The sequence below is a fragment of the Bombus impatiens genome, unplaced genomic scaffold (assembly GCF_000188095.3).
Source record: "Bombus impatiens unplaced genomic scaffold, BIMP_2.2 scf_0361, whole genome shotgun sequence".
NCBI lineage: Eukaryota > Metazoa > Arthropoda > Insecta > Hymenoptera > Apidae > Bombus > Bombus impatiens.
The window spans coordinates 357210-381813 of NT_176780.1; the positions used below are offsets into that span (position 1 = coordinate 357210).

The 24604-nt window shown below is 34.4% G+C and overlaps 5 protein-coding genes and 1 long non-coding RNA gene across 11 annotated transcripts; 3 read left to right on the forward strand and 3 right to left on the reverse strand.

Annotated features, from left to right (window-relative positions):
* Positions 1 to 5447, forward strand: LOC100749800. Of its 3 annotated transcripts, none has more exons than XM_012385949.3 (12): positions 2 to 622; positions 691 to 1328; positions 1408 to 1520; positions 1600 to 3514; positions 3582 to 3712; positions 3800 to 3889; positions 3994 to 4080; positions 4169 to 4335; positions 4413 to 4583; positions 4655 to 4729; positions 4811 to 4922; positions 4992 to 5447. In XM_012385949.3, the coding sequence occupies exons 1-11, from the start codon at positions 605 to 607 to the stop codon at positions 4919 to 4921; spliced, it is 3516 nt and encodes a 1171-aa protein (XP_012241372.1). In that variant the 5' UTR covers positions 2 to 604; the 3' UTR covers position 4922; positions 4992 to 5447. The 3 variants fall into 3 exon arrangements, 2 of the variants coding, with proteins under 2 accessions (XP_012241372.1, XP_003489733.2); XM_003489685.4 differs by having other exon boundaries at positions 3 to 622; positions 4811 to 4917; XR_004461775.1 differs by lacking the exon at positions 4992 to 5447 and having other exon boundaries at positions 1 to 622; positions 4652 to 4729; positions 4811 to 4856.
* A 239-nt stretch (positions 5448 to 5686) lies between these two features.
* Positions 5687 to 12361, reverse strand: LOC100746380 (transcription elongation factor SPT6). Of its 2 annotated transcripts, XM_024367778.2 has the most exons (10): positions 12117 to 12361; positions 11901 to 11985; positions 11564 to 11760; positions 11364 to 11480; positions 11249 to 11266; positions 7690 to 11147; positions 7068 to 7584; positions 6747 to 6987; positions 6230 to 6680; positions 5687 to 6126 (listed from the first exon to the last, which is right to left on the reverse strand). In XM_024367778.2, exons 1-10 carry the CDS (start codon positions 12153 to 12155, stop codon positions 5928 to 5930), a joined length of 5322 nt encoding a protein of 1773 aa, XP_024223546.1. In that variant the 5' UTR covers positions 12156 to 12361; the 3' UTR covers positions 5687 to 5927. The 2 variants fall into 2 exon arrangements, with proteins under 2 accessions (XP_024223546.1, XP_003489706.1); XM_003489658.4 differs by lacking the exon at positions 11249 to 11266 and having other exon boundaries at positions 12117 to 12360.
* A 574-nt stretch (positions 12362 to 12935) lies between these two features.
* LOC100746499 (transcription termination factor 2) lies at positions 12936 to 17199 on the forward strand. Of its 2 annotated transcripts, none has more exons than XM_033320819.1 (10): positions 12936 to 13126; positions 13563 to 13753; positions 13823 to 13992; positions 14065 to 14268; positions 14370 to 14530; positions 14605 to 15946; positions 16021 to 16367; positions 16475 to 16642; positions 16718 to 16917; positions 16998 to 17199. In XM_033320819.1, the coding sequence occupies exons 2-10, from the start codon at positions 13593 to 13595 to the stop codon at positions 17143 to 17145; spliced, it is 2901 nt and encodes a 966-aa protein (XP_033176710.1). In that variant the 5' UTR covers positions 12936 to 13126; positions 13563 to 13592; the 3' UTR covers positions 17146 to 17199. The 2 variants fall into 2 exon arrangements, with proteins under 2 accessions (XP_033176710.1, XP_012241377.1); XM_012385954.3 differs by lacking the exon at positions 12936 to 13126 and adding an exon at positions 13338 to 13475.
* Positions 17200 to 17293: 94 nt separating this feature from the next.
* Positions 17294 to 21144, reverse strand: LOC100749915 (cationic amino acid transporter 2). 2 transcript variants are annotated; one of them, XM_012385952.3, is made up of 11 exons: positions 21000 to 21144; positions 19762 to 20008; positions 19404 to 19688; positions 19185 to 19289; positions 18722 to 19100; positions 18472 to 18611; positions 18271 to 18373; positions 18020 to 18168; positions 17750 to 17916; positions 17553 to 17661; positions 17294 to 17476 (listed from the first exon to the last, which is right to left on the reverse strand). In XM_012385952.3, the coding sequence occupies exons 2-11, from the start codon at positions 19997 to 19999 to the stop codon at positions 17346 to 17348; spliced, it is 1806 nt and encodes a 601-aa protein (XP_012241375.1). In that variant the 5' UTR covers positions 20000 to 20008; positions 21000 to 21144; the 3' UTR covers positions 17294 to 17345. The 2 variants fall into 2 exon arrangements, with proteins under 2 accessions (XP_012241375.1, XP_012241374.1); XM_012385951.2 differs by lacking the exon at positions 21000 to 21144 and adding an exon at positions 20165 to 20340.
* Positions 20225 to 24321, forward strand: LOC117151684. The gene is made up of 2 exons (XR_004461779.1): positions 20225 to 20358; positions 23370 to 24321. It is a non-coding gene; the product is annotated as an uncharacterized LOC117151684 (long non-coding RNA).
* On the reverse strand, positions 21852 to 23154 carry LOC105680802. Its single transcript, XM_012385896.3, has 4 exons — positions 22759 to 23154; positions 22581 to 22700; positions 22286 to 22464; positions 21852 to 22202 (listed from the first exon to the last, which is right to left on the reverse strand). The coding sequence occupies exons 1-4, from the start codon at positions 22811 to 22813 to the stop codon at positions 22125 to 22127; spliced, it is 432 nt and encodes a 143-aa protein (XP_012241319.1). The 5' UTR covers positions 22814 to 23154; the 3' UTR covers positions 21852 to 22124.
* Positions 24322 to 24604: the final 283 nt, after the last annotated feature.

Consider the following 24604-nt stretch of genomic DNA (forward strand, 5'->3'; position numbering starts at 1 on the left):
TATATAACGTATAAAGATGAAAATGAATTAAACGTTGGTCGTAGCAGAAATGGTCGTCTCTGGAAGAACTCATCTCTGATCGTACCATAGTTATATAACTGTAATTGTATTTATATGTATCATAAATGTATTTGAGAACCACTGAGAAATGAAAACGGTTGTGTTGTGCGTTGTGAGTTGTGCATTATATTTGAATTGGTAGAAAATCTTGAAATTACGCGCGAATGTTGGTTGGTTTAGATATAACCAAAAAAAAAAAAGAAAAATAATAATAATAAAATAAAATAAAATAAAAAATTAAATATACGTAGATTTGATGTCTTAGAATTTAAACAGTAGGTGTATCATTTTAATTTGTATCTCTCGATATTTATTAGTTGATTACAATGTTAAGACATCTGAGATGAACATCAATTGAAATCCTTATGCTAAATACTTAATAAGTATATAGGAACTATATTATAACTACATTGTGTTTGTGTATCTCAGATGGTATGAAAGTGTAAGACAACAAAATTTTAAAGAACAGAAGAAGAATTAATTAAAAACAATAAACTTTAAATATATACATATGTATATGTGAATAACTAATTGAAATTTTTAAATGACACACATGACTGAGGTAAGTATATTCTAAATATTGTAATGAAAATTACATTTTTTATAAATTTAAAATTTATATTGCTATAGGTAAACTTTGCCGATTTTCAAATGGAAGAAAGATACAAAAAATTAGAACGAACTTTAAAATTAGCTTCACTTAGACAGGGAAGCAGAACTGAAGATATATCATGGCCATTACTTACATCCCCTAGTATTTCAAGCATTAATGCAGATCCATTTGACTCTACTACTAATATTCCATCTTTACAAGTTTCCAAAATTGATAGTGAAGTTGTTTCTTCAAGCAATAATTTGAGAAATATACTGTTGAAAAAGAAAGGCATTAATAGTAATCACAAAATGATTGCTACATCTAGCGTTAAGAAGTTTCGAGAAGAAAATGACTGTTTAAAAGATCGTCTTATGATGCCACCACCCAACTTTAATAATCATTTTTGTATCAAAAAGAAATTAAACAGCTTAACATCTCCTAATGCAAAATCTTTACCACGAATTAGAAGTAATTCCTCTGATATTGACATTGAATCACCTAAGAAAAAAGGAAATCACAGATTTTTTAGTAACGATGGAAACTATATTAACAGCTTTATTCCCTCACAAATTAGTTGTGATAATTTTGAAAATAAAAATGTTAGAATGTTTACAAAATGGAAAGTTATGTTAAATGAACAAAATGAGTTGGTTATTAAAGGAAAAATTGAATGGTAAGATATGCAATATATACTGAGAGTTTTAATTTATTTGCTTTTTAATATTTATTTACTATCGATTTTATTATGTTAGTGGGAAGGTTGCTCAGAGTAAGCCTATTGTAAGAAGATTAACAAGTACTAAGATAGTATCCGTTTTTAAACATTTGTATCACTTGCAAGGAAATATTGTTGATGATGAGTATGGTAAATATCTTATAGTATTTATATATGTGTGCACATGTTTATGTTTTGTATATATTGTATATTATTTCTTTATATTTAGAATTACCAGATTATGTTCGAGGTAAATTTTATAGTGGATTTCCTGATGATTGGGAAAATGTTTATCAAATTTGGAGAACATTTGTACAGCAAGGATGTAGTGCAACTTTTCGTTGGCCTACTCCCATTACAGATAGCGATGATGATTTAAGAAGTGAAATAACAGATATCACATTTTTCAATTCAAAAAGCCCTAAGAATAAAAGATCAAATTTGATGCCTTTTGAAGAATTCTATGCATCTGAAGCATCAGTTAATCTTGACTGTACATATAATATTTTGCAAACAAAGGAAAAACAAAATCTTAATTCACGTAGCTGTCAAAAAAGTGATTCATTCACACAAACATGTTTATCTGATACAATTAAGAACTCGCCTTACAGAGAAGTCAGCATTCAATCTTTAAAAAATCAATATGATAATGATAAAGAAAATATAAATTTGAATTGCACTAAAACTACAGTGAACAGTTTGAAGGATAAATTGAACGTTATTGTAAACAACTTAACAGATAAAAATTGTGATGAAGAGTGTGTGGGTAAAATTATTGAAATATTTGATTGCTTAAATTATGTTGTATCATACGGGACAGTTAAATATAATGGATCTAATATTGAAAATTCAAAATTGAAAGGAGATAAACATGTAGTGGAAGAACGATATAATGGGATAAATGATAAGTCTCAAAATTGGGTAGAATCTGAATCAATTTCACTGCAACGTTCTGTAAATAGTACAGTTGCAAATCATAACAATTCATTACGAAGAAAGAGAACTTTTGCGGAAATGAGTAAAAATAATGATATCAGTACTTCCGATAGTGAAAATGAAATTTATGTAGGGGTTCCAAGGATACCGATAAATCGAATAATACGACAGAAAAACATATTACTGAAGCCTTGTAAACGTAGAATACAAAAAAAAACAATGTATCAAAAACATGATGCCATAGAAAAACAACATATTTCAAACGCATCATCAATTATGTCAGATAACAATAATGGAAGCTATATAAAAACAATAAGGTCTGAAAAAGAAAATGTCACAAATTTTAATGATTCTAGTATCAGTATTATAGAAGACGAGAGGGCTCATTTAAAAGTAAAGGGATATATAAGCTCAAATATTCAAAATGATGTAGATAAATATATGAAATCTGATATCATGGGAAGAGAACAATGGGGAAAACCAAATGATTTTACGAAAATCGAAGATACACAGGAAATCCAGAAACATTCTGTACAACAGAATTCAACAGTTATTAATAAACCTATCAACTATTTGCAGTATTCTAATAAAAATACAACAGACAATCCTGATCCTGAACAGACATATCCTGAGTTTACTATGGCTAAAAAATGCAATAATATAATGACGCAAACGAATTCTTACATACAGGAAAGCAGACATAAGAACAATCAATATCAAAATCATTCATCCTGTCAAAAATATGAAGAATTATTATTACATCCAAAAAATACCATGACTGAAATGACGAAGCCTGTTGTAATTAGCTCAGTTCCTATTGATATAAAAATTAGAAATACACAATTACGTTTTTTACAAGATCCAAAGGTAAATGTAATTAAGGACGAAAATAAGGCCATTAAAGATTTAAATGAAAAAGTTAAAAATAGAAATTTGACAAAGAAAAGGTCTTCTATGAAATCTAATGCTATTTCAATAACGAACTCAAATTTATTATCTGATAGTACGCAATATTCTGAAGAATGCAGTAACATTCAATCGAGTAATGTCGATCCTATTATTTTGAAAAAGTCATTACAGGATAATTTAAAAGTTTCTAGAGATAATAAATTTATGAATAATTGTAAACCGAAATTATTATCTGCTTGGACACCGAACATTTTATCCAAATCAGGATTACATTTAATTTTTGAGGGAAAATTATTAAAGTAAGTAATTAAATTGTATAATGCACATTATTAATTTGGTATAAAACATATTATTATATTTATGTAGCGAAGTTGGCCACATCATACATAGGAAATTTAAAACGGATATAATATTTCGCCGAGTATCACAAAAATTGGTCGAGACAATTCATCATGAATTTTATCAATTAATTGGTGACTTAAATGATACGAAACATGGTTAGAACTTGAAATATAATATTTAATAACATTAAAATATTTATAATTATATTTTATATATTAACGATATTATTCTATTTCATGTAGTTGTACCTAAAGAGTTGGTGAACCAGTGTCGTTATGGTTGCCCCACCAATATAGAACAGTTTTGTGAAATATGGAAATCATTAGAAAATGGTAAGCTCGTGATAAATAATAATAATAATAACAATAAGTAATCAATGATATTGGAAGTATGTATCTATTTCAAATTCTAAATAGAGAAATTATTTGTGTTTAAGCTGATATTACCGATTCGGTACACATTATAAATGTTGGTGTGAGTTCAAAAGGTAGAAGAATAATACCTCCATTAAGTTATTGGAGAGGTAAGAAATAAAGATTTATTTTTTCTTATCTATAAAATGATACATATCATACATGACATGATTATTTTTGAGCCTTTACCATTTTCAGGAGAGCGCATTGTTCTAAAAGACAACAATCCAGTATATAATCCTGGTACTTCTCAAAACTCTCTAATAGTTTCTCCTCATAAGTCTTCTGCTAAAAGCAACGACGTAAAAAAGAGGAAAAACAGAAGTGATAGCAGCAAAAACAAACAATTAAACATATTGGCACAGGTAACAACTATAATTAATTAATGTAATCGTTATAATGTGCTGAGCTTTACAAGAAAGTGCTAAATTTATTATCGTAGAATGTACCTACAATTTCACCGGAGAAATTGGTTAAACCCACTAAAAATGATACAAAATTAATCGGACACAACAGACCCACAAGGATTGTAACAAGAAGTAAGAGAAAAGCTTTGCAAGAAGTATCAGAATCAAACGTTTCCAGTGATGATAAAAATATTCCCGCATATGAGGTAATATCACTTATTTAATTCTTTGTCTTTCTCTTTCTATAGGTTTCTAATCTTTTTCTTTACTTTAGTAGAATCAGAAAATGACATTTAATTCCGGAAATATAATAAGTAAAGACGATGTAGAATCCATAAATGTTGAAAATTTGGTAAGTGATTCTTCAATGACATTTATATTTATCAATACATTTTATAAAATTACCAAGTATGTAATTACATTATTTTCGTAGCATGAATCTCGCATAAATCTTGTTACAACGAAACCGACAAAAGCAAGATCAAACACGAGAAAAGATATCGAACCGAATACGTCACTTAGCACTCTTCCTAAACAAATGTAAGGTATTTACAGTTATAATATCAATTTTGTGATCTTACATTCAATAGTATTGATACCGTATATTTATTCAGTCTTGGAAATCAGCCATCAGCTGGAAAATATCGTGATGTAGTATATACGTATTATCAAGATGTTGCAGGTAAAAACGACATATTATCAGATGATCAAGTCTCTCATGTATAAAGCAATACGACGTTGAAAAAATTTTATTTATACGCACGTTTTACAGTTATGACTAATATAGTGTAAGTGTTTTGTTACATTTTTAAATAAAAAAACAGATATATGACTATTGTTCGTTTGCTGATATATGTTGTTTATTTTTGTTTCAATTGAAAGAGGATATTATATGTACTACTACTTACTAGAAAAATTAAGTAAACTTACAAGATAAAATTGAGTTTATTGTTTAATGGTGTAATTTAACAATTATATAAAGTATGTAAGAAACATGCTGCATTTCTAAGTTAAAAACATAAGAACTGTACAATAATCCAGCATCAATAAAATTAAAATTCAAATAAAAATATATAACTTTTATATGAATTAATATATGCTAAATAAAAATATAAGAAAAATTCAAGGTTTTACTTTTTACATTGCACTCAATATATATATATGTATATATATGTATAAATAAATATATATATTTTTTAAAGACAATCGAGTATGTAGTTTAATAATATAACATATATATACATATATAATATATATATATATATATATTATGTATCGTGTGTATGCACGCACACGTACACACATATGCGATACATATATATATGTTTTATTGTTTATTTAAATATATGAACGTAAAAGAAAATGCTGTTAAAGTTAATAACTGGGCTCGGTAAATGGTTTTATACAGTACTTTTAATGCTCAACGTTAAGAGCATTTTGAATGAGATATAGGTCGTGATTCTTTTACAACTTCTATCAAGATCTTTCTTTTTATATCACATGATATGATATAATCGGAAAGTATGATATATTATGTATAAGCGAACCTGTTAACTTTCATCATATAAAGGAGTACCATCTCCACTAAGAGACATACTTCGAGGACTTGAATTAGTGTGTGGTGTACCTCGAGGAGATTTATAAGAAGGTGTCCGATTCGAAGTTCTATTTCGCGGCGTTGTTCTTCCAACCGATTCTTCGTAATTTCGTGGAGTTCTCCTAGATTCTTCATATCTTGGAGTAGAGGTACTAAAAAAAAGGCGGGGAGGGAAAGAATTTAAATAAAAGAAAGAAACGCATAAAAAAATTATATAAGTCAAAAGAAATGCAAAAAGAAGAAACAAATACTTACGACACACGTGGTCCACTTTTTAATCGTGCCCATGCTTCCGCTGCTTTTTTCCAATCCATAGGATCGCCTGGTGTTGACATTGGAGGCGTAGGTCTATGCGATGGTGTTGATCTGTGATGTCCTGTAGAAGTTATCCCTGAAGGTGGAGGTGGATGAATGAAAGGACCTTGCTGATGATTAGGTGTTTGTTGCCCATATCTTGGAGTTGGTTGACCATGATGATGTGGAGTATGATGTGGCGTTTGATATGGTGTCATAAAAGGTGTTTGTCCCGAAGGTGTGTATGGAGTATTAGGATAAGTATGAACTCCACCATAACCAGCGGCATTCGCAGTTCCTGGTGTGTGTGGTGGATAATGATGAGGAGTCTGATTCGCCACTTGCGATAAAGAATGTAACATATGATGCGGAAGATTTTGCGCCACTCTTTGTATGGCTTCTTGATTCATTCCTATAATATTACAATAATGTTGATGTCAAACAATTTTGAAAAATTGATGAAAGTTGAAATACGTACCACTCACTGCTCCTGGCGTTGTATGATAAGGTGTTCTAGATGTCATTGCTCCACGTGGAGTACTAGGAGTAGATTGTCCAGGTACCGGATCACGAAAGTGTTCTTTGAACCATCGGAACAAGTCGCTCACTCTACCAAACATTTGCCCTCTGAATCTAAATCCTTCTGGTGATACTGTTACATATTCGTGACGACATCGAGTTCGCGGAAGATAAGATAGCAAAAACTTTCCAGGATAGTTCTGAAACAATGCAAAAACGTACACGAAATGTTCGAATCTTATTGCACGTCCGAACATATTTGAAAACGAATCTTACTAACCTTTGCAGCAGATATTATATACGGAATTCCTCCAGGATTTTCCTTCTTTTGTTCTTTTAATATCTCTTCCGCTTTATCCTTAATGCCTTCTACAGCTGGTTTATAATATTTAAAGTCCAATAATTCCGAAGCATATGCAGCCATAGGATTAACATGTCTCGCAATAATTTCATCCAAATCCTCGAATTCTTCGTTTCCAATCCACAAGCTTTGACCGAGAGAAAAGGCATTTTCTTTTCCCTCCTCTCTAACATCGATATGCTGATAAATCTCATCAGTAACTTTCCATGTGACAGTTAAATGATCAGCACCTTTACTGCTCGGTCTAACTATTGCTTCCCCTTGCTTCATAGTCTGCATTAATTTTTCAGCTTCTGCAAAACTGATGTTGTGAAAAGAAGGATGCACGATTACGCGTTTCACATATGTCTGCCGTTGCTTCGCTTTCTTGGCATCTTCTTCGACTTTCGCATCTCTTTGTTCTGCTTCTGTGTCATAAAACGGATCTCTTTGTGGTCTAAAAATAAGATTAAAATAATTAGAGAAAATAACATTTTAAAACAAACGCACGCACATATACACGCACGCACGTGCGTTCGCGCATACGGACACATTTACGTACCTCCATTCGTGATTTTTATCCGCGAGGTCGCTACTTTTACTTGTACATTCGACGCTGAATCGCTCCACTTCAATCTTTATTATCCGACAATGTATTATTTGTCCTATGTTTACTCTCTCTTCAGGATTCGCAACGTGTCTGTCAGATAAATTTTTTATATGAATATAACCAGATATTCCATTATCTAATCTTAATCTCACGCCAGTAGCTTTGCCGGGGCAAGCTCCGGCGTCAAAATGATTCCATACTTCGGATAATTCCGGAAAATCATTTTTCAAACAGAATGGACATTGCCACAATCCAGTTTCGTCATTTCTTACGGGATTGGCTTGATCCAATTGATCACCTTGCGGTTTTCTGTGGCTTATCCCTATTACTGTGGCCAAGACTAATTTCCCTACGTAAAATGTTTCCGGGGTTTCCTTCGTTAGAATATCGAACAACCTTTCTGCGCTCAGTGACTGATATGGTACACGTAAATCTTTATATCTGCAATTTAATTCTGCTCTGATATCATATAAAGTGACACATTTATTGCCAAAACCTTGTCTTTCAAGTTCTTCCGCGAACGCGTCCAAATCAAGATCTTTCAGTCTTTCAGGAGATTCGAGAATCTCTTCCAGTGCTCCAGCTGGATTAGCATCTTCGTCGTCGTATTCTAAAGCGTCGACTGCCATTTTTCTCGCCCATTCATACGTTTCGGGATGTACTCGAGACCCATCAAGGACTTCGACATATGCTTCGGTGCTGTCTCCTAAACTGTTTGTATCTATCTTGATAAAACCCGCACAGTTAATAAAAACCTTAGGTCCCATGTGACAAGAAGTTACAAGCTGAGTTCTATTTTCCAACCTTTGATTGGTTTGTTTCAACATTTTGATCAATGCCTGTCCTTTTCTCGGCCCCAAACCACACACAAATTGAACTAAATTCCCGCAATAAGCTTGTTGTACCGCCTTATTCACATCAACACCAACTTCGTTTACACGATTCACGAATTCTAAATATAAATTATCCAAAAGTTCGTCTTTCGGCAATTGATCTTGCAAGTTGTGATACTTTAAACATAAAATTTCTTCGTCAGCGGTGCATAATTGAGAAAATTCCACCAAGGGATCTTGCATTCTTCTGCCCAATGAGATAGCCTGTCGCAATAATTCCGGATAATCCCGAAATTCGGATACACCTTTATTACTGTTCGAGTAAATTTTAGCCAATTCATTGTCACAAATTTCTATCTTAATGTTTGGGAATTGTTCTTCTTCTACTAGGTTCGCGATACATTCTTTAATATCAGCCGCGATCATCATTGCCTCTCTTGATTCACCACCTATAACTACAACATGCGGCTTTTTTGTTGCTATAAAATTTCGAATTGCTAACAAGTCGGCTTCTTTCATGGTTTTCTCGTCCTCTCGGTAACTATTCTTTCGTTTCATTATGTGTGGCAATCTCAAATAATCTGTACATTCCCCATCCGGTGCGATTAGACAAGTGAATGCGGCTTGAGAGTATTCTGGGACATAAGCTAAACCCATTACCCGAAGTCCTTTACTAGTATCCCATTCCTCATCTTCTTCCTCTGGAAATTCACAGGTATAAGGAGCAACTTTAATCCAATTGTACATTTTACGACCACATGCTCTCATTACGCATTCTTTAGCTTCTGCAATAAGATTTGCTTTTAGCTCTTTCTTTAGACTCGGTAAAACAATACGTGTAAGTGCCATTTCAACACTCCCAACTCTCAATGCGTTCCAATCCTGGACATTTTTACTAAACTCGTCTCGGTAGTAAAGTTGTTTCATTTCGTCAACGTAGTTGTTACTAGTATTCCCTTCGATACTATCACTCAATGTTATCGTAATTAATTTATCTTCTTCGGCTATAACCAAATTTAGGAACTGATCTCCAACCAGATCTCGCACTGGCTTATCCTTCAAATATTTCATCCCATAAACTGGATGGTTTTCGTCGATCTCTTTGATTCCTTTTTTTGTAGGTTTTACAGATATCTTTGCTCTTTCCATGTACATTTCTCGGACACACTTCCTTACCAAAGGTTCACGTGCTAATTGAATAGCTACCATTAATTGAGCAGCTTTTAGTACTTCTTCCGAACTACTAAGTATTTGACTACAGTATTCATTAGCAATGGTTAAAGGTTCCGTTGGCTCCTGATCTACTTCGTGTCGCTGATAATTGTCTCGTAAATTTTCGGCAAAATGTTCGGGAGTGAGACCGAACTTTTTTGCGAGGTTATCAAGGCCGGCCCGCCTGCAAATAGAATATGGACCAGTCCGAACAGCCTGTTTTAATGTTTCATCTGTTTCCTCTTCTTCCTCTACGTCCGCCTCCTCTTCCGGCAGAGGATCTTCTCCGTTTTCCTCAGCATCCGCAATTTGTTGTTTTCGTTTTTGAATCTTTGCTTCTTTCCGTGCTTCTTTCTCCTTCTGACGAGCAGCTTCCTGCATTGCTGGTATCTCATGACTATAATATAACATGAAGTGGTGATAAACATCATTTAGTTCCTCGCTGGTTTGCACATTTTTCAATCGTTCTATGTCGTCATCTTTAATCAATCGTACGTTATCTGGTAATGGTGCATCAGGATTTTTCATAATTTCATCTAACTGATAATTTCGCATTTTATCAAATAATTTTAATAAATTTTCTTTTCTCTGACGAAGTTGACACCACTTGGCGTCAAATTTGTACACTTTCCAGAGATCGTTAATGTTTAGTTCCGGTAGGACATATTCCTTTCTATAAAACGATATGAAAGGTACTTCGAATTGTTGATTTCGCATAAAGTCTAAAGCTTTTTTAATTTTACCGATCGTTTGAGGCCCTTTCCGAGCTCTTTCTTTAGCCTCAGCGTTTAGGTGTGCATCTTGAATTGAAATAGTTGGTCGACAGAACGCCTGTTTATAGATCCACTCTGCCTCTAAGTCTAGTTCATCAGAACCCTCTGCAACTGGTGTAACAGGAACAGTACGAAGTTGCATTCTCTCCGGTATATCTGTGTTCCGTATTTCATTATCCATATCGGTAAAATGACCGCGTTTAAGTTCGCTTGGTTCGTAAATTTCGAAAATACTTTTTCTCGTAGTTTTCTTTTTCAACTGTTTTTTCGGCCTTCGCGGTCTCTCGGCGTCTTCATCGTCCATGTATTCATCTTCTTCTTCTTCCTCTTCTTCCTCTTCTTCCTCCTCATAGTCCTCTTCGCCGTATTTACCAAATTCATCATAATCAAAATCAACACCAAAAATGTCTTGTGCTTCTTGCAAAGCTGCATCAGAAAAAATTGGCTTTTTCTTTTTGCGTTTCTCGGCAATTGGTCTACCATCATCGTCAACAATAAAATCATCAGCGTCTGTGTATTCTCCTTCACTTCCTTCCTCGTCAAATGTGTCGACTTCAGGTCTGTGACTACGTTCGCTCCGCCTTTCATCTTCCTAACACATGATAAAAATGGGGAATGAAACGAAAAAGAATAGATACAGAATAAATGAAACAATTTTTCTTCAAAGGTATTTTTATGTCCATTTTTACATACCATAGCAATCTCCCTTTCCTGATGTAAAGACAGAAATAAGCGCAAAAATATTGGGTATGTAATAGAAAGAAATACAAATTTTGGACTAGGATATTTTAATAGTAATATAACTTACATCGCCAGAACCTTCGAAAAGTTCGTTTGCAATAGCATCTCTATCATCGTCTGCCTCCTTTTCCTGTTCCTCCTCTGATTCCTCATCTTGTATCCTTCGGAGGCGTTTAAAACGTTTCTAAAGTAAAGAAGTACATCACTTCATTTGTACTTCATATATAAATTTACATACTTTAAATAAATGCATCAATTTGCACTTACTCTTTCAACTTTGACTCCCAAATTTTCTTCTATCAAGTCATAATCTTCATCTTCTAAACGATCATCAAAGTCCTCATCATCACTTTTTTTACGTTTTTGAGATATTCCAGAAGCATCACTATCATCTCCCTCACTTTCTTCTATAGGGTTGTCGTCAATGAGATCCTTAAGTTCCTCCCGTAAACGATCCTCATCATCTGTAAATAAATGATAAGCATATTATGGTCATTTACTAATTATAGAATAAAATAAATGAAATATTACTGTATTTAGATGCATAAAAATTTAAAAAAAAATTATGATGTATGAACCTTGGAATGTATTATTCTATCCTCACCTTCCTCTTCTTCTTCATCACTTTCTTCCATAGCTTTTATTTTCTTCAGTTTCTTTTTCTCATTATCGTCTAATTCCTTCTCCTCCTAAATTTTAATAAAAAATCGATTAGTGACAGAAGTTTCAAACGATTAAAGAATATACATATAGATATACATATGATATCATTGTAACAGCATTATATAAATAATGATAATAAACTCAACGATATAAATACCTCGCTTTCTTCTGCTTCTGAATGTAAAAAATCAGCCATTTTGTGAAACAAAGTTTGGCGTCTCAATTGACGGGAGTCTTTGTTCGTCTTCACCGACGCGGAACAACAGAACGTTTATGGATGAGACAAGAACAAGAACTGAATGTTGAACATTAGACCCAACTAGGTGCAAGAACAGTGAGGAAATGAGAATGCTCACACCCACTGTTCTACTTGTTCTGCAGTACAGGTGCTGCACCCACGCGGCTAAGTGCTGAAGTTGTTCTATGTTATTATATATAAGAACCTATTTAGTTCCACCACAAACGAGCTATACTGGCTGCAGCAGTTCTACGCTACAAGAGCCTATTTCATTATACGGGAACTAATTGGTGTTATCGGCATTCCAACCAATCTCGAACGATCACAACATTCGATCAACCACGGGGAATAAAAAGAATGAATGAATCTTTTACCAACACATTTATTACATTTTCCTGATAAAAACGAGGCCTAACATGATTTAATTTGAAATATATTTGCTTACTTAATAAATAATAATTGTGTGGCGGCATCATCACGTCAGGGTCACCAATTTGAGGTGTATGTGTTGCTCGTGGAAGAAATATAGATAGGACACGGGCGCCGGAATTCGAACCCGGATCCCGAACGCTCGTAACCTAAGGCGCTAACCACTGCGCTACCGTCGTCCGGTTGTAGTTCGCGTCGAGTGGCGGTATTTGTTGTCGGGTGCCGCCACAATTGAATACATATCAAATATAATATATGATAAACTAATAAAAAATATAAAAGATAAATAAATAATATAGAACCAACTAAGTTTAATTATCGTTATTATCTATCTTGGGTAGGAAAGTAGAACCATACAATGAAATAGGCTTTTATAGCATGAAACCACAGCGAGTATACCTCGTTTGTAGCATGGAACTAAATAGATTCTTATATATGCTAACGTCGAACACTTGGCCGCTGAGAGTAGCACTAGTCTGAAAACAACCAGTATTATAAATGTGAACATTCTCATTTGCTTGGCAGAAATCTTTTAGTTTTGACATTTCTACATGAAAAACTCTAGTGAAAGAAAACCATTGACTTACTTGATAAAATTTTTATATTTTCGTTGATTCTCAATTTATAAATATCTTTCCAATATCTTCAATAAATATCTTTCCAGTAAATATCTTTCCATTTGTTCTTGCTTATTTCATTAGTATCACGATTACTTTTTATAACTTTTGTTTCATATCATTAAAAAAATAATATAGCATGTCATACTATGTTATTACATAGTTCATATTTACGTGATACTTCACAATTTGAAAGTTTCGGTTAAACTTCTTGTCAATAAGTGATTCAATTGTAAGAATTAGATATTTATTTATATTCTGGATTATTCTAACATTTATATATACAATTTAATACAAATGTTGTACTTTTTACAATTAGGTAGAATTGATAAAGTTTACAGAAATTCAAATGGAGGAAAGCTTGAATCAGTGGCAAGATTCGCCCGGTGTTACAAAGAAAACGAGATCTTATGTTATTTCCGATAGCGATGAAGACAGTGAGAATACCGAAAAAGAACAGATTTTTGTAATTGAAAGTAGTGAAGCTAGCGTAAATTCATTAGCGGAGGAGTAAGTAGTACATTTTATTCAATGTAATATTCCGAAATTTAATATTTAATTATGTTCTTTATATTTTAGAGATTCTTCATCCGAAGAATTATCGTCAACAGAGGAAGGAATTAGACGTAGAATTAAAAAGCATATCCCTCAGTATTCTGACAGTGAAGATATCAGTGATCATAATGAAAATGATTCTGTATCAATCAGTAGTAGCGAAGAACATAATACTGATGACAGTACACCAAATGGTATCAAATTCGATTATTTTCATTAGTAAATATAATAGCTTTATATTTGATATGATTAGTTATGTTTGCTAGACGAGATTGAAAGAATGATGAAGAGTAATGACAAAATATTAATGGAAGAAGGATTGAAAGATGTTCCAAGGAAAATCCAAGATAATTTAGAAACTAATGCTTCTAATATATCTAAAAATATATCCAGCAATAATAATTTGATGAAAGAACATGTTTCTAAAAAAAGAGAAAAATGTGAAGAATCATATTTTTCATCTGATTCGGGTATAAATATTTTCAACATTTCTTACTTCAAAACTATATATATATATATATACACATATATATCATAAATTTATTATTTTTATGTTTTAATTGTTTTACAGAATCACATACAGATGAAGAAAGTAGTTCACAGCTTGGAACTGCAATATCTTTAGCAAAACAAGAAATAGGTGTTAATGATATAGATCCAGTGATAGCACAGAAAAGAGCTCTGCTTGTTTGTAAAATGGAACAGTTACAAAATGAATTGAGTAAGACAAAGGTAAATTCCAATAGTTAATAGGTAGTAATGGTTAAGAGCGAAATATACATTGTAGATGCTATATATATTTCCAGTTATTGCTTACTGTCGGTAATATCGATTTATTGCCAGATAAAGGAAAAAGATTACATGAAAGTATTGTAATGCAAGAAAGAGAAATAGAAACAATTGCAGCTGAATTAGAAAGAACACCTTTGACACAAATTATTAAGTCTGAATCACACTCTGTAAGGCAAGAAATGTCATTTGTCGAAGAAGAAAAGAAGGAGAAAGAGCCATATTCTGAAAAATTTAATTCGTATTATGATTCATGCAGTATACCATCGAAATTAAAGTCATCCGCAGAAAGTGGAGAACTTGGGAAACAAGCTCAAGCAACGTTAGACAGAGAACGATCCTTGACGGTTGATAGGTTGCAAGACTTACATGGATCTCTTGTAGCTAGACCGACCGAGGAAGACAAAGCGGAAGATCCACATGGCTTAAAAGTAAAATTAATGCCTCATCAACAGCACGCGTTGGCATGGTTAATGTGGAGAGAGCAACAGAGGCCTCCTGGCGGTGTTCTCGCTGATGATATGGGTTTAGGTAAAACTTTAACAATGATATCTCTGATTATAGCCAATATTGCTAAAGGAAAATCGGAAGAATCGAATTCCGAGGAATGGGTGCATTGTGATCCATCAATGGTACAGCGTTGTAAAGGAGGTACACTCGTAGTTTGTCCCGCTTCCTTGTTATCACAATGGGAAAATGAAATAGATCGTAGATGTAAACGTGGTATGCTCTCTGTTAAAGTTTATCATGGTACAAATCGGGAAAATGTACCAAAAAGATTAGCAAAAAACGATGTTGTTATTACAACGTATAATATATTGCTCCGTGAATTTAAGAGTAACTCTATGGCCTACAAAATTCATTGGGAACGTATTATATTGGACGAAGCGCATGTAATCCGGAATCATAAAAGTCAAGCTTCTCAGTCAGTGTGCGGTTTAGTAGCGAATAAACGATGGGCTCTTACTGGTACACCCATCCAAAACAAGGAAATGGATTTATATCCTATTTTAAAGTTTCTCAAGTGTACTCCTTTCGACGACTTACGAGTATGGAAACGCTGGGTAGATAATAAGTCAACCGCTGGTCGTCAACGATTGGCAACTGTGATGAAAACGTTAATGTTACGTAGAACAAAACAAGAACTTCAAGCAAATGGCATGTTAGAAAGTCTTCCAGAAAAATTTGTAGAGGAGATACTTATAAAGCTAGATCCAGAGGAACAGTTGGTATATGAAAAAGTGTTAATATATTCTCGTACATTGTTTGCTCAATTTTTGGCTCAAAGAGCTGATAAGGATCATATGGTTGATTTAGCTGTTGGAAAATATGATAAACCAACGTTTCTTTCGAATCCAAGTAAGTACTTGTATACATTATATTTTGTTAGTAATGCATCAAAATAATTGTTTGTTTTTTCTACTGATTGTCAGATAAAAATACTCAGTTTACTAAGGCGCAAAACAAGTTATTATCATTACACGCTGATGTCAAAACGCACGAAATTTTGGTTCTTTTACTAAGATTACGTCAAATTTGTGTTCACCCGTCACTTATTCACTCGATGCTAGATGAAGAAGATATAGAAGATAGCGATATAAGGGAAAAGGAAGACGTCAATTCAGATTTATTATCACAAATGAATAATATAACATTAGAAGAATCAGAAAATAACGAGGAGGAGACAAACGAAAAAGAGATTGGCATCGATCGCAGAGTAGCTAGTAATTTACTCACGTCTAAAAATCCTGTGTTTAAGTGCGATCGCGTGAGCTCGAAAGTGAGTTATCTTGCATATTCTCAAGTATGAAATATCACGCATTTGTATTTGTTGTTTGGCATCGGTTGGCTGATTCGAATTTACTTATACTTGCATCTTAAACGCAGATAAGGAAGGTGCTTGATACAGTTACAGACATTTTACAAAAAAATGACAAAATAATTATCGTTTCACAATGGACGAGTACGTTGAATATTATTGCATCTTGTTTGGCCTCGATAAAAGGCGCTAGTTTTAATATGTTCACAGGCAATGTGCCGATTAAGGAAAGACAGGTAGTTTTTTAATGAAGTGATAATTTTCGATCACATCGAATAATGCTGTTTGAAACGTGTGAGGTATTTTTACAGGGCATAATGGATTCATTTAACGCTCCGAACGATGACCCGAAAATATTATTGCTTTCGCTTACCGCTGGAGGGGTTGGATTAAATTTGGTAGGTGGAAATCATTTGCTGTTAATAGATATTCATTGGAATCCGCAATTAGAAGTGCAAGCTCAAGATAGGATCTATCGTTTCGGACAGAAAAAAGATGTCTTCATATACAAGTTAGTAATAGTCTTTGCTGTAACATTTGCAAAAGTTCACGAGAAGAGACCGTTATTTAATGTTGTATTATATTTCGTAGATTTATCTGTCGGGATACCATAGAAGAGCGTATAAAAAATTTGCAAGAAAGGAAAATCGAAATAGCTCAGAATGTTCTCAGCGGCGATAAGAACTCCGCTGTCTCGAAACTTACGCTTAACGATCTCAAATCTCTCTTTGGCCTTTAAAATATAAACTTTTTATATAATTTTATTTTTTAATAGACTCGATTATAATATAAAGAACGCTCGTTTTTAAATATCTTTACCTTTCTCTTATCATTAAGGCATCGAATCATTTTATCGCAATATTAAATCATTTACAAATTAAGTAACTTTGGGTATATACAAAACTTTTATTATGAAAATAAAATAGAGGAAATAGTGTATCATTGAAGTCTGGCAAAATTGTTGGTTTCCCATGTTGCTCCGTTATCACAACTGTTTTCAGGTAATTTCTTGCATTTATCTTTCCTCATTTTACTATGCCAAACACCATAACAGAAATATATTCCAAGTCCTGCAAGGAACAAAAGAATCATTTCTTCGATTATTTAATTTAAACGTAATCGATTATTTTGATATAGTCTACTTACCAACTATCATCCATATTAAAAATCTCACCCAAGTCATTTTGTCTAACATCATCATAAGATATATATTAATAAGAATACTGAAAGCAGGTAAAAATGGCACTAACGGAACCTAAAAATATATTCTTGTATGCGGTCAAAATTGTTATTGAACGTTCATAATAAAAGTGAACGATAACGAGAATGGAAACAGTATATACCGAAAAGGCAAGCTTCTTTCCAGAAGAAGGTTGAAGATAAATAAACGTAAGAATAATGATTAGAGCTAATAGTAGAATTGCTAATAGAGCGACAAATGTAACATTACCGCTCGTTATTTCATTGATAAAAATCGAAACAGTAATGCCGATGCAAATACACAGAACATCTGTAAAACATATGTTACCAGTAAATGATACAATATTTGTAATCGTTAAAGATCAATAGTAAAACTCTTGGTTAATCGAAATAGTAAATATACTATACTATACCATAACACACGACAAGACACGTAACGATTTGGGATGTTAATTTTGTAGAATGATTTAAACCATTAGCGTTAATTAATTGTTTCGCAATGAATGTTAAGGTTCTTGGATCGCGATCTCCCTTTTTTTCATACGCTTCGCTTTTTTCATACCTGAAATGATACAATATATATACATAATAGAAATTGCAAGTTATTCCATCATTATTAAATTGCCATATTTTCTATGAAAACAAACGAATATTATTCTTTTACCGAAGCATTAGTACGCATGTTGCGACGATCGAATAAGCGAGCAATGTTCCGATACTCATCATATTTACGAGTTGTTGCAAGTCAAATATCGCAGCTAGTACACCTGAAATTGTAGTTGAGTTTCATACATTTAACAGTTAGTGTAAATACCCGCTGAATATTGGGTATTATCAAGCAGTAGAAAAATCGTAAAATACGAACCTGTGAGAATTCCTGCTGAGAAGGTACCCATGAGAGGCGTATGAAATCGTGAATTAACTTTTCCCATCCACTCGAATATCAATCCGTCGGATGCCATTGCATAAATAATTCGCGGCAAAGGAAACATCGCACCCAGTAAACTGCATAAAAGATTGCTGTCATTTACATCGGAACATCTCCGTAGGTGTACATGCATTTACACATATATTTGTGCGTAATTATATTGTATCGTACTTATCGGAAGTTTTACCTGGAACATAGACCACAAATAGCACCTATGGTTACCAGCCATTTCGCCCAGTTCCAACCGATACTCTCGAATAGATGAGGAAACGGGGTTTCTGCATCCTGCTCGTAGTAAGGAAGGACGGTGGTTAACACCATAGAGACACCGAAATATGCTAGAAAGACGACGGTCAACGAGGCAACGATCGCTATTGGGATCGATCTTTGGGGATCTTTCGCTTCTTCTCCCGTTGTAGCGACGCAATCGAAACCGATGAATCCGTAAAAGCACGTTGCTGCTCCCGTTATAACACCCGCTATGCCATAAGGCGCGAATCCACCACTTCCGTAATCACATTTTTCTTCCGTGCACGTGGGCTTCGTTTTCCAATTGGTTATATCAGCTTTACGCCAAGTGCATATAAATAGAAACACGCACGTACACACGAAGAAACAATCACTTCGAGTTTAAATACTCTGTTACTCACCTTTGAGAGATCCGGCGATTATCACGAACAAAACTACCATGAGATTTGTAAGGGTGAAGATATTGTTCGCCACCGAAGACTCCTTTGCTCCGAACGCCAGCGCAGCTGTGTTAAATTTCGAATAGATTGGGATTGTGAAATAATGGATATTTTAGTGGGTAAATGCGTGCCTAGATAATTTGTATGATATCGATGTTTATTCGGTCGATAGTTCTTTACCAGAAAAGATTAGAGTGATCCCAAAGGCGAAGAAGTCCGGATAAGAAGAGAGGTGATTGATGTCGATATGCGCTGCCGTTTCAAACGCATTTCGCATAGTGTTGTTGAACAAGTTATCCACGTAGGTGCTCAGTCCTCGTACTACGCTAGCCGAGCCAATTACGTATTCGAGAATTAGCGTCCAACCGATCAGAAAAGCTGTAAATTCTCCCATCGTTACGTAGCTGTATATATATGCTGATCCAGCACGTGGGACTCTTGCACCAAATTCCGCGTAACAGAGACCTAAATAGTTTCTTCTTTGCTATTCATATTATTTAGGGTAAAACAGAACGAACGAATCGGATATGAGTTGTACCTGCGAACATGGACGCGATTGCGGCAATAGCAAACGAAATTATTACGGCTGGCCCTGCGGTTGTTTTTGAAACAGACCCTGCGAGAACGTACACACCCACGCCGAGAGTTGAACCTATTCCGAGAGCTGTGAGATCCAATGTTGACAGACATCTCGCCAAATTTGTATCCTGAGGAAGATCCACTTCTTTTTTCCGACTAAACGTTCTGTACAGATTTTGTAACTTCCAATTCTTCATATCGCATAACTGAAAATAAACGTTTGTTACGCGCGATATGCAGGAATTTCTTTTTTAGAAAAAAAAGAAAAAAAAAAGAAAATGAAAAATAGAAACGACGAAGAAGAGACGAAGAATCAAGACGGTTTGTTCGAAAATATCGTGGTATCTTTCTAATTTGCTCACCGGGTAAAGTACAGTGAAAGGAGAATCCATTTTTGTCTGCAGATGTAGAGAGACTACAATAAGCGACCGACTATAGACTGAACATTCGGCACACGACTAAAGGAGCGCTAATTAATGTCTTTAAATCAAGCTCAACCATCAGTCACGGTGCGAGCACATAGAATCATTCAATTGGTCGGAATCGCTTCGCCGCTGTGAGTATATTAGAACTGTTCAGCGTCGTCTATATCGATCACTTGCTTGTAATATTGATCTTAAATCGCACGATCTTTTATTTTGTTGATTTTTGTCATCGATAAGTTCAGATAGCTTTTCTTTTACTGTTTTATGAAACGGATCGTACTTTTCATTTCATCGGATCGTGGATTAAACATTTCCTCTCGTATTTGGACGTACTATCGTATTTTAAGCGTGACCGATATACATAACTTTAAATTCGATTATGATAAAAATCGTCTACATTTTTCAAGTTCGAATATATATATTAATTTGATATTATTTCGATCGTGCATGACGTCAAGCATTGTGTTTGCAAGCAGTAAAGTTCAATCTATCATCCACATAGTTGATACGTCGAATAACCGATGCACATAGGCGAGCGACGAACATGTACACGTGCATACATATATAGTTATTACGTACGCGTAATATTTATTCCTGTTTCTCTTCGATTATATTTTATTTTACCAAATATTTCTTATTTAATATTTCTTACGCAGTAACACGTATATTTTCCCATGAATATATGATATCTTTATTTATTATTTCAATTAACTTAACCGGATACTATAGCGTATACAGAATGAGGAAAAATGCTGATTTTGTATATACTTACACAAGCAATGTAACAAGCAAAAAGACGTTTATCCAAGGGTCGATTCGAACGATGCTGCTTGATGCTGTGAACGATACGAACTTATCCTTTGTGGGAATTGCGTCCCTAAATAATAACCGTGTTTGATTCTGCTTATCTGCATCAGATATAGAATATCCTCTAAGCGACTTTAAGTGATATACGATCCATTGTAAAGAGATACGTTGGTAGATTACGATAAATGGATGTATAATATACATTTTAAGATATTTTTCAGAGAAAATGAGTTTTTTATATGTTAGCTGCGCGTGGAAAAGGATACAGTGTACATTTAGTTAAAATTTAAAAAAGCCTAGCGATATCAAAGTCGACACCAATATTTAAGACGTAATTGCAACGAAAATTTTCTTAGGAATTTTTCAAAAAAATTAATATGTGAAACTGTGTTAGAAATTTCATATTAAAAAATGGGGAGGCTTAGCAGTTCCACTTTTGAGGTAAGAAAGTACCAAGTATGTGATTCGATAAAGTTCTGAAAAAATAGAAAGCATGCATGTGTACAGATATAACACATCTATGCGTGTCTCTACGTAAGACGCGGGACTAGGTTATCAAAAAAGTTACTTCTATGCCTTCGCGCGACATACTTTTGCGAGCGATTGTACTAGAAGAAATACCTTAAAAAAAGAGCGTGTTACATATTACATGTAATTTTATTAATTTTATCAACAAGTACAAAATATCTGTTAGTGCATTATTTAATAAAATTCTCTTAACAAAATGTATAAAAAGAGTGTTTGGACGGATTGAACAGATGTTATATACAAAGAGATGTTGTATACATGTTATAGCGAAGGACGGATTCAAATTCAATTCCACCGTTGTTTTACCTTATGTTATAGATTATACGATACGGAGAGTATGAATTGCTTTTATCGCAGAAATACTCCGCATCGTCTTTTTTTCCTAAATATGTTCCTTTCAGATACATGCAAAGTATCGTCTTATATATAGTTACAATTAAAATATATATAATATATAATTATTCGTTCCATGCACGGTTGAAAAACATTGTTTTTCTAATGAAAAGGAATATCACTAGTTGCGAGAGGCCGACGCTGGAGCAATATCTTTTGACATTATTCGTCATTTCACTATATGCCATAAACTATGCAAAGATATCATTACGATCAGCCAGGAAACATGTATTTTCTCCGCTGCAGACTGAAAGAAAAGAAGCAAATTCCACGTATATAGTATATATCGCTAATGAAGCTTTTAGAATCAGTATGTAAACTATGACTTACGATAACATAATAATTGCATTTATCTCCTTGACAACAATCGGAACATTTCCAGTCTTCGTACCATATATACGTGCAATCTCCCATATTAGAATGTTTTATTCTTTCGCATTCTTTTCTTGTTGCACATCTCTTTGAAACATAAAACTGTTTCTTCGCACCTTGTGACCAATATGGTGTACCTATAAACGATATACGATGTGGACAAGGACTTAAATCATCATTATTGGTTAGTGTAAACATAACCTCAAATGTTGCTTTCAAACGAATTGTCAGCTATGGAAACTTTAAAACTTACTTCCCCATTTAATTTCCGTTAAACACGTGTCTTGACTCTGTTCACAGATTTTTGTACTCTTTAAACATTTTTCTCGATTACCCTCTTGATTGGTACATACATAGCATTCCAGGGCGTGGCCTAAAAACATTCGTAAATAAACAAAACTATTCGATGAACCAGTATTTACTTAACATACTAAATGATAAGCAGCATGCGATGAAAAGGGTACAATATAATCCTGTTAATCTCATCGTGGAACAACATGTACACAAATTCAGATAAAAAAACCAAAACCACTGTACAATGCGACACTTGTTCAAATCGAATGTAGGAAGAGATCGACGACTATAACGTTGGTACGAATGATGACGTTGACGCTCTCTATGAAGTTCGAATAATTTTATGGCTACGAATTAAAAGGGAATATCTATCTATCATGCTAAAATAACAATGAAGTATTATTAATTAAGCAGTCGAAAGTTCTTTAGCGTTTACTTCGATATTATTTCAGTTTATTCGTTTCTCCGTCGATCTCGTTGTAATTGGTAAAAGTGCGAATCAAGAAAGACGTACATCGATAATACAAAAATCGATCACGTCTACAAGAAACATTTCGCGTGAACGTAAGAAGTTCATGCATGATTTTGTTATTAAAAATAACTAGTACACATAATATTGACTCGCGAGTTGGAACTCGAGGTATATGCATCAATTTTCCGGTTGACTGGCTTAGGGTCGAATTATATTTGCTCCAATCTCTGATCAATCCGGTACATGGTTCGAAAATTCCGTATTGAATTTTTTCAGGTGAATTTGTTGACGTTGATCTACGTAACGACGTAATGTAAGAGCAAACGTAAAAATTTCAATCTTCCGAGCCTGTGCAATGCTATCAAAAGACACACGTACGTCCAACGATGAATTCTAACGACGAAAAAACAGAGAACATGATGGAAATGACTTTATACGTATAGGAATGGATAAAAGAGTAAAAACGGAAGAATGTTAGAACCATTTTAGCATAGTAGAAGAGAAAGGATATTGATTATAGAAAGGAGGAAAAAATCAAAGTCGCTATTGAGAAAGCACAAGAAGAAGCAGCGTATAATAGAGAAAAATACGGTAGAAAGTAAGAAAGCGAGGAAGCGAAGCAGCAAGGATGCAGGGGGAAGGTTAGCTAGTGCATTGATACTCCCCTCTCTAAGTACGTAGTCCGAACTCTCCCTCGGGGTTTCGGTGAGGTCGCATGTGCTCGCGGTTCTCGCGGATGTCGAATGTCGATATTCGAGTGCGCGGCGCAGGCTGAGCAGTAGCAGTGTCGAGCCACTGCGCCGAGAATCTAAAATTATCGGCCGGTTCATGAGAGGGGAGGGCAGGCATATGCAGAGGTGGAGAAGGCGAGAGAAAGGAAGGCGGGGAGGTTGACAGAACGATGCAGGAAAAAAGAATAGAGAGCGAGGAAAAAAGAGAGAAGCAAAAGGATAAGGATGGAGAAAGAATACGTAGCCAAGAAGAACGGCGGCGAAAATTCTCATGGAGAACGAAAAGAAGGGAAAAAGGGAAGAAGGTCGATCGGACCGAGGAAGATGCGTGGGTCGTTATGTTCGATGATTAATTTTATTCCTTGATAGGAAGGGACGAATCGACGAAAGTAGAAAGAAACTTTAGAGTCAGGCTAAAATCCAAATATGAAATGACAAGGGCACGGAATGCAAAAAAAAAGAAAAAAGAAAAATGGAAGATGAGAAGGTGGATGATACGAAAAGGAAAATGGAAAGCTGGAATGGAGATGGAAGCTGCGGGTGGGCAATGGCTGGGCATTGGAGAGCATGGCTGGAATGAGGAGGGCGACGAGAGAGGAGTGCGGGTGAGGAGAACGGGCACGCGCGCGCGCCGTTTGGCATAGGTAAGAAGAGAGGAAAAACGTAAGGGAAGGGTGGTGAAGCGGGGATCAGATGCAGGCATAGAGAACAGGGTAGCGATGGTCGCGGAGGAGGGTGAGGAGGGAGAGGAGGTGGAGGAGGAGGAGGTGAAACGTTGTA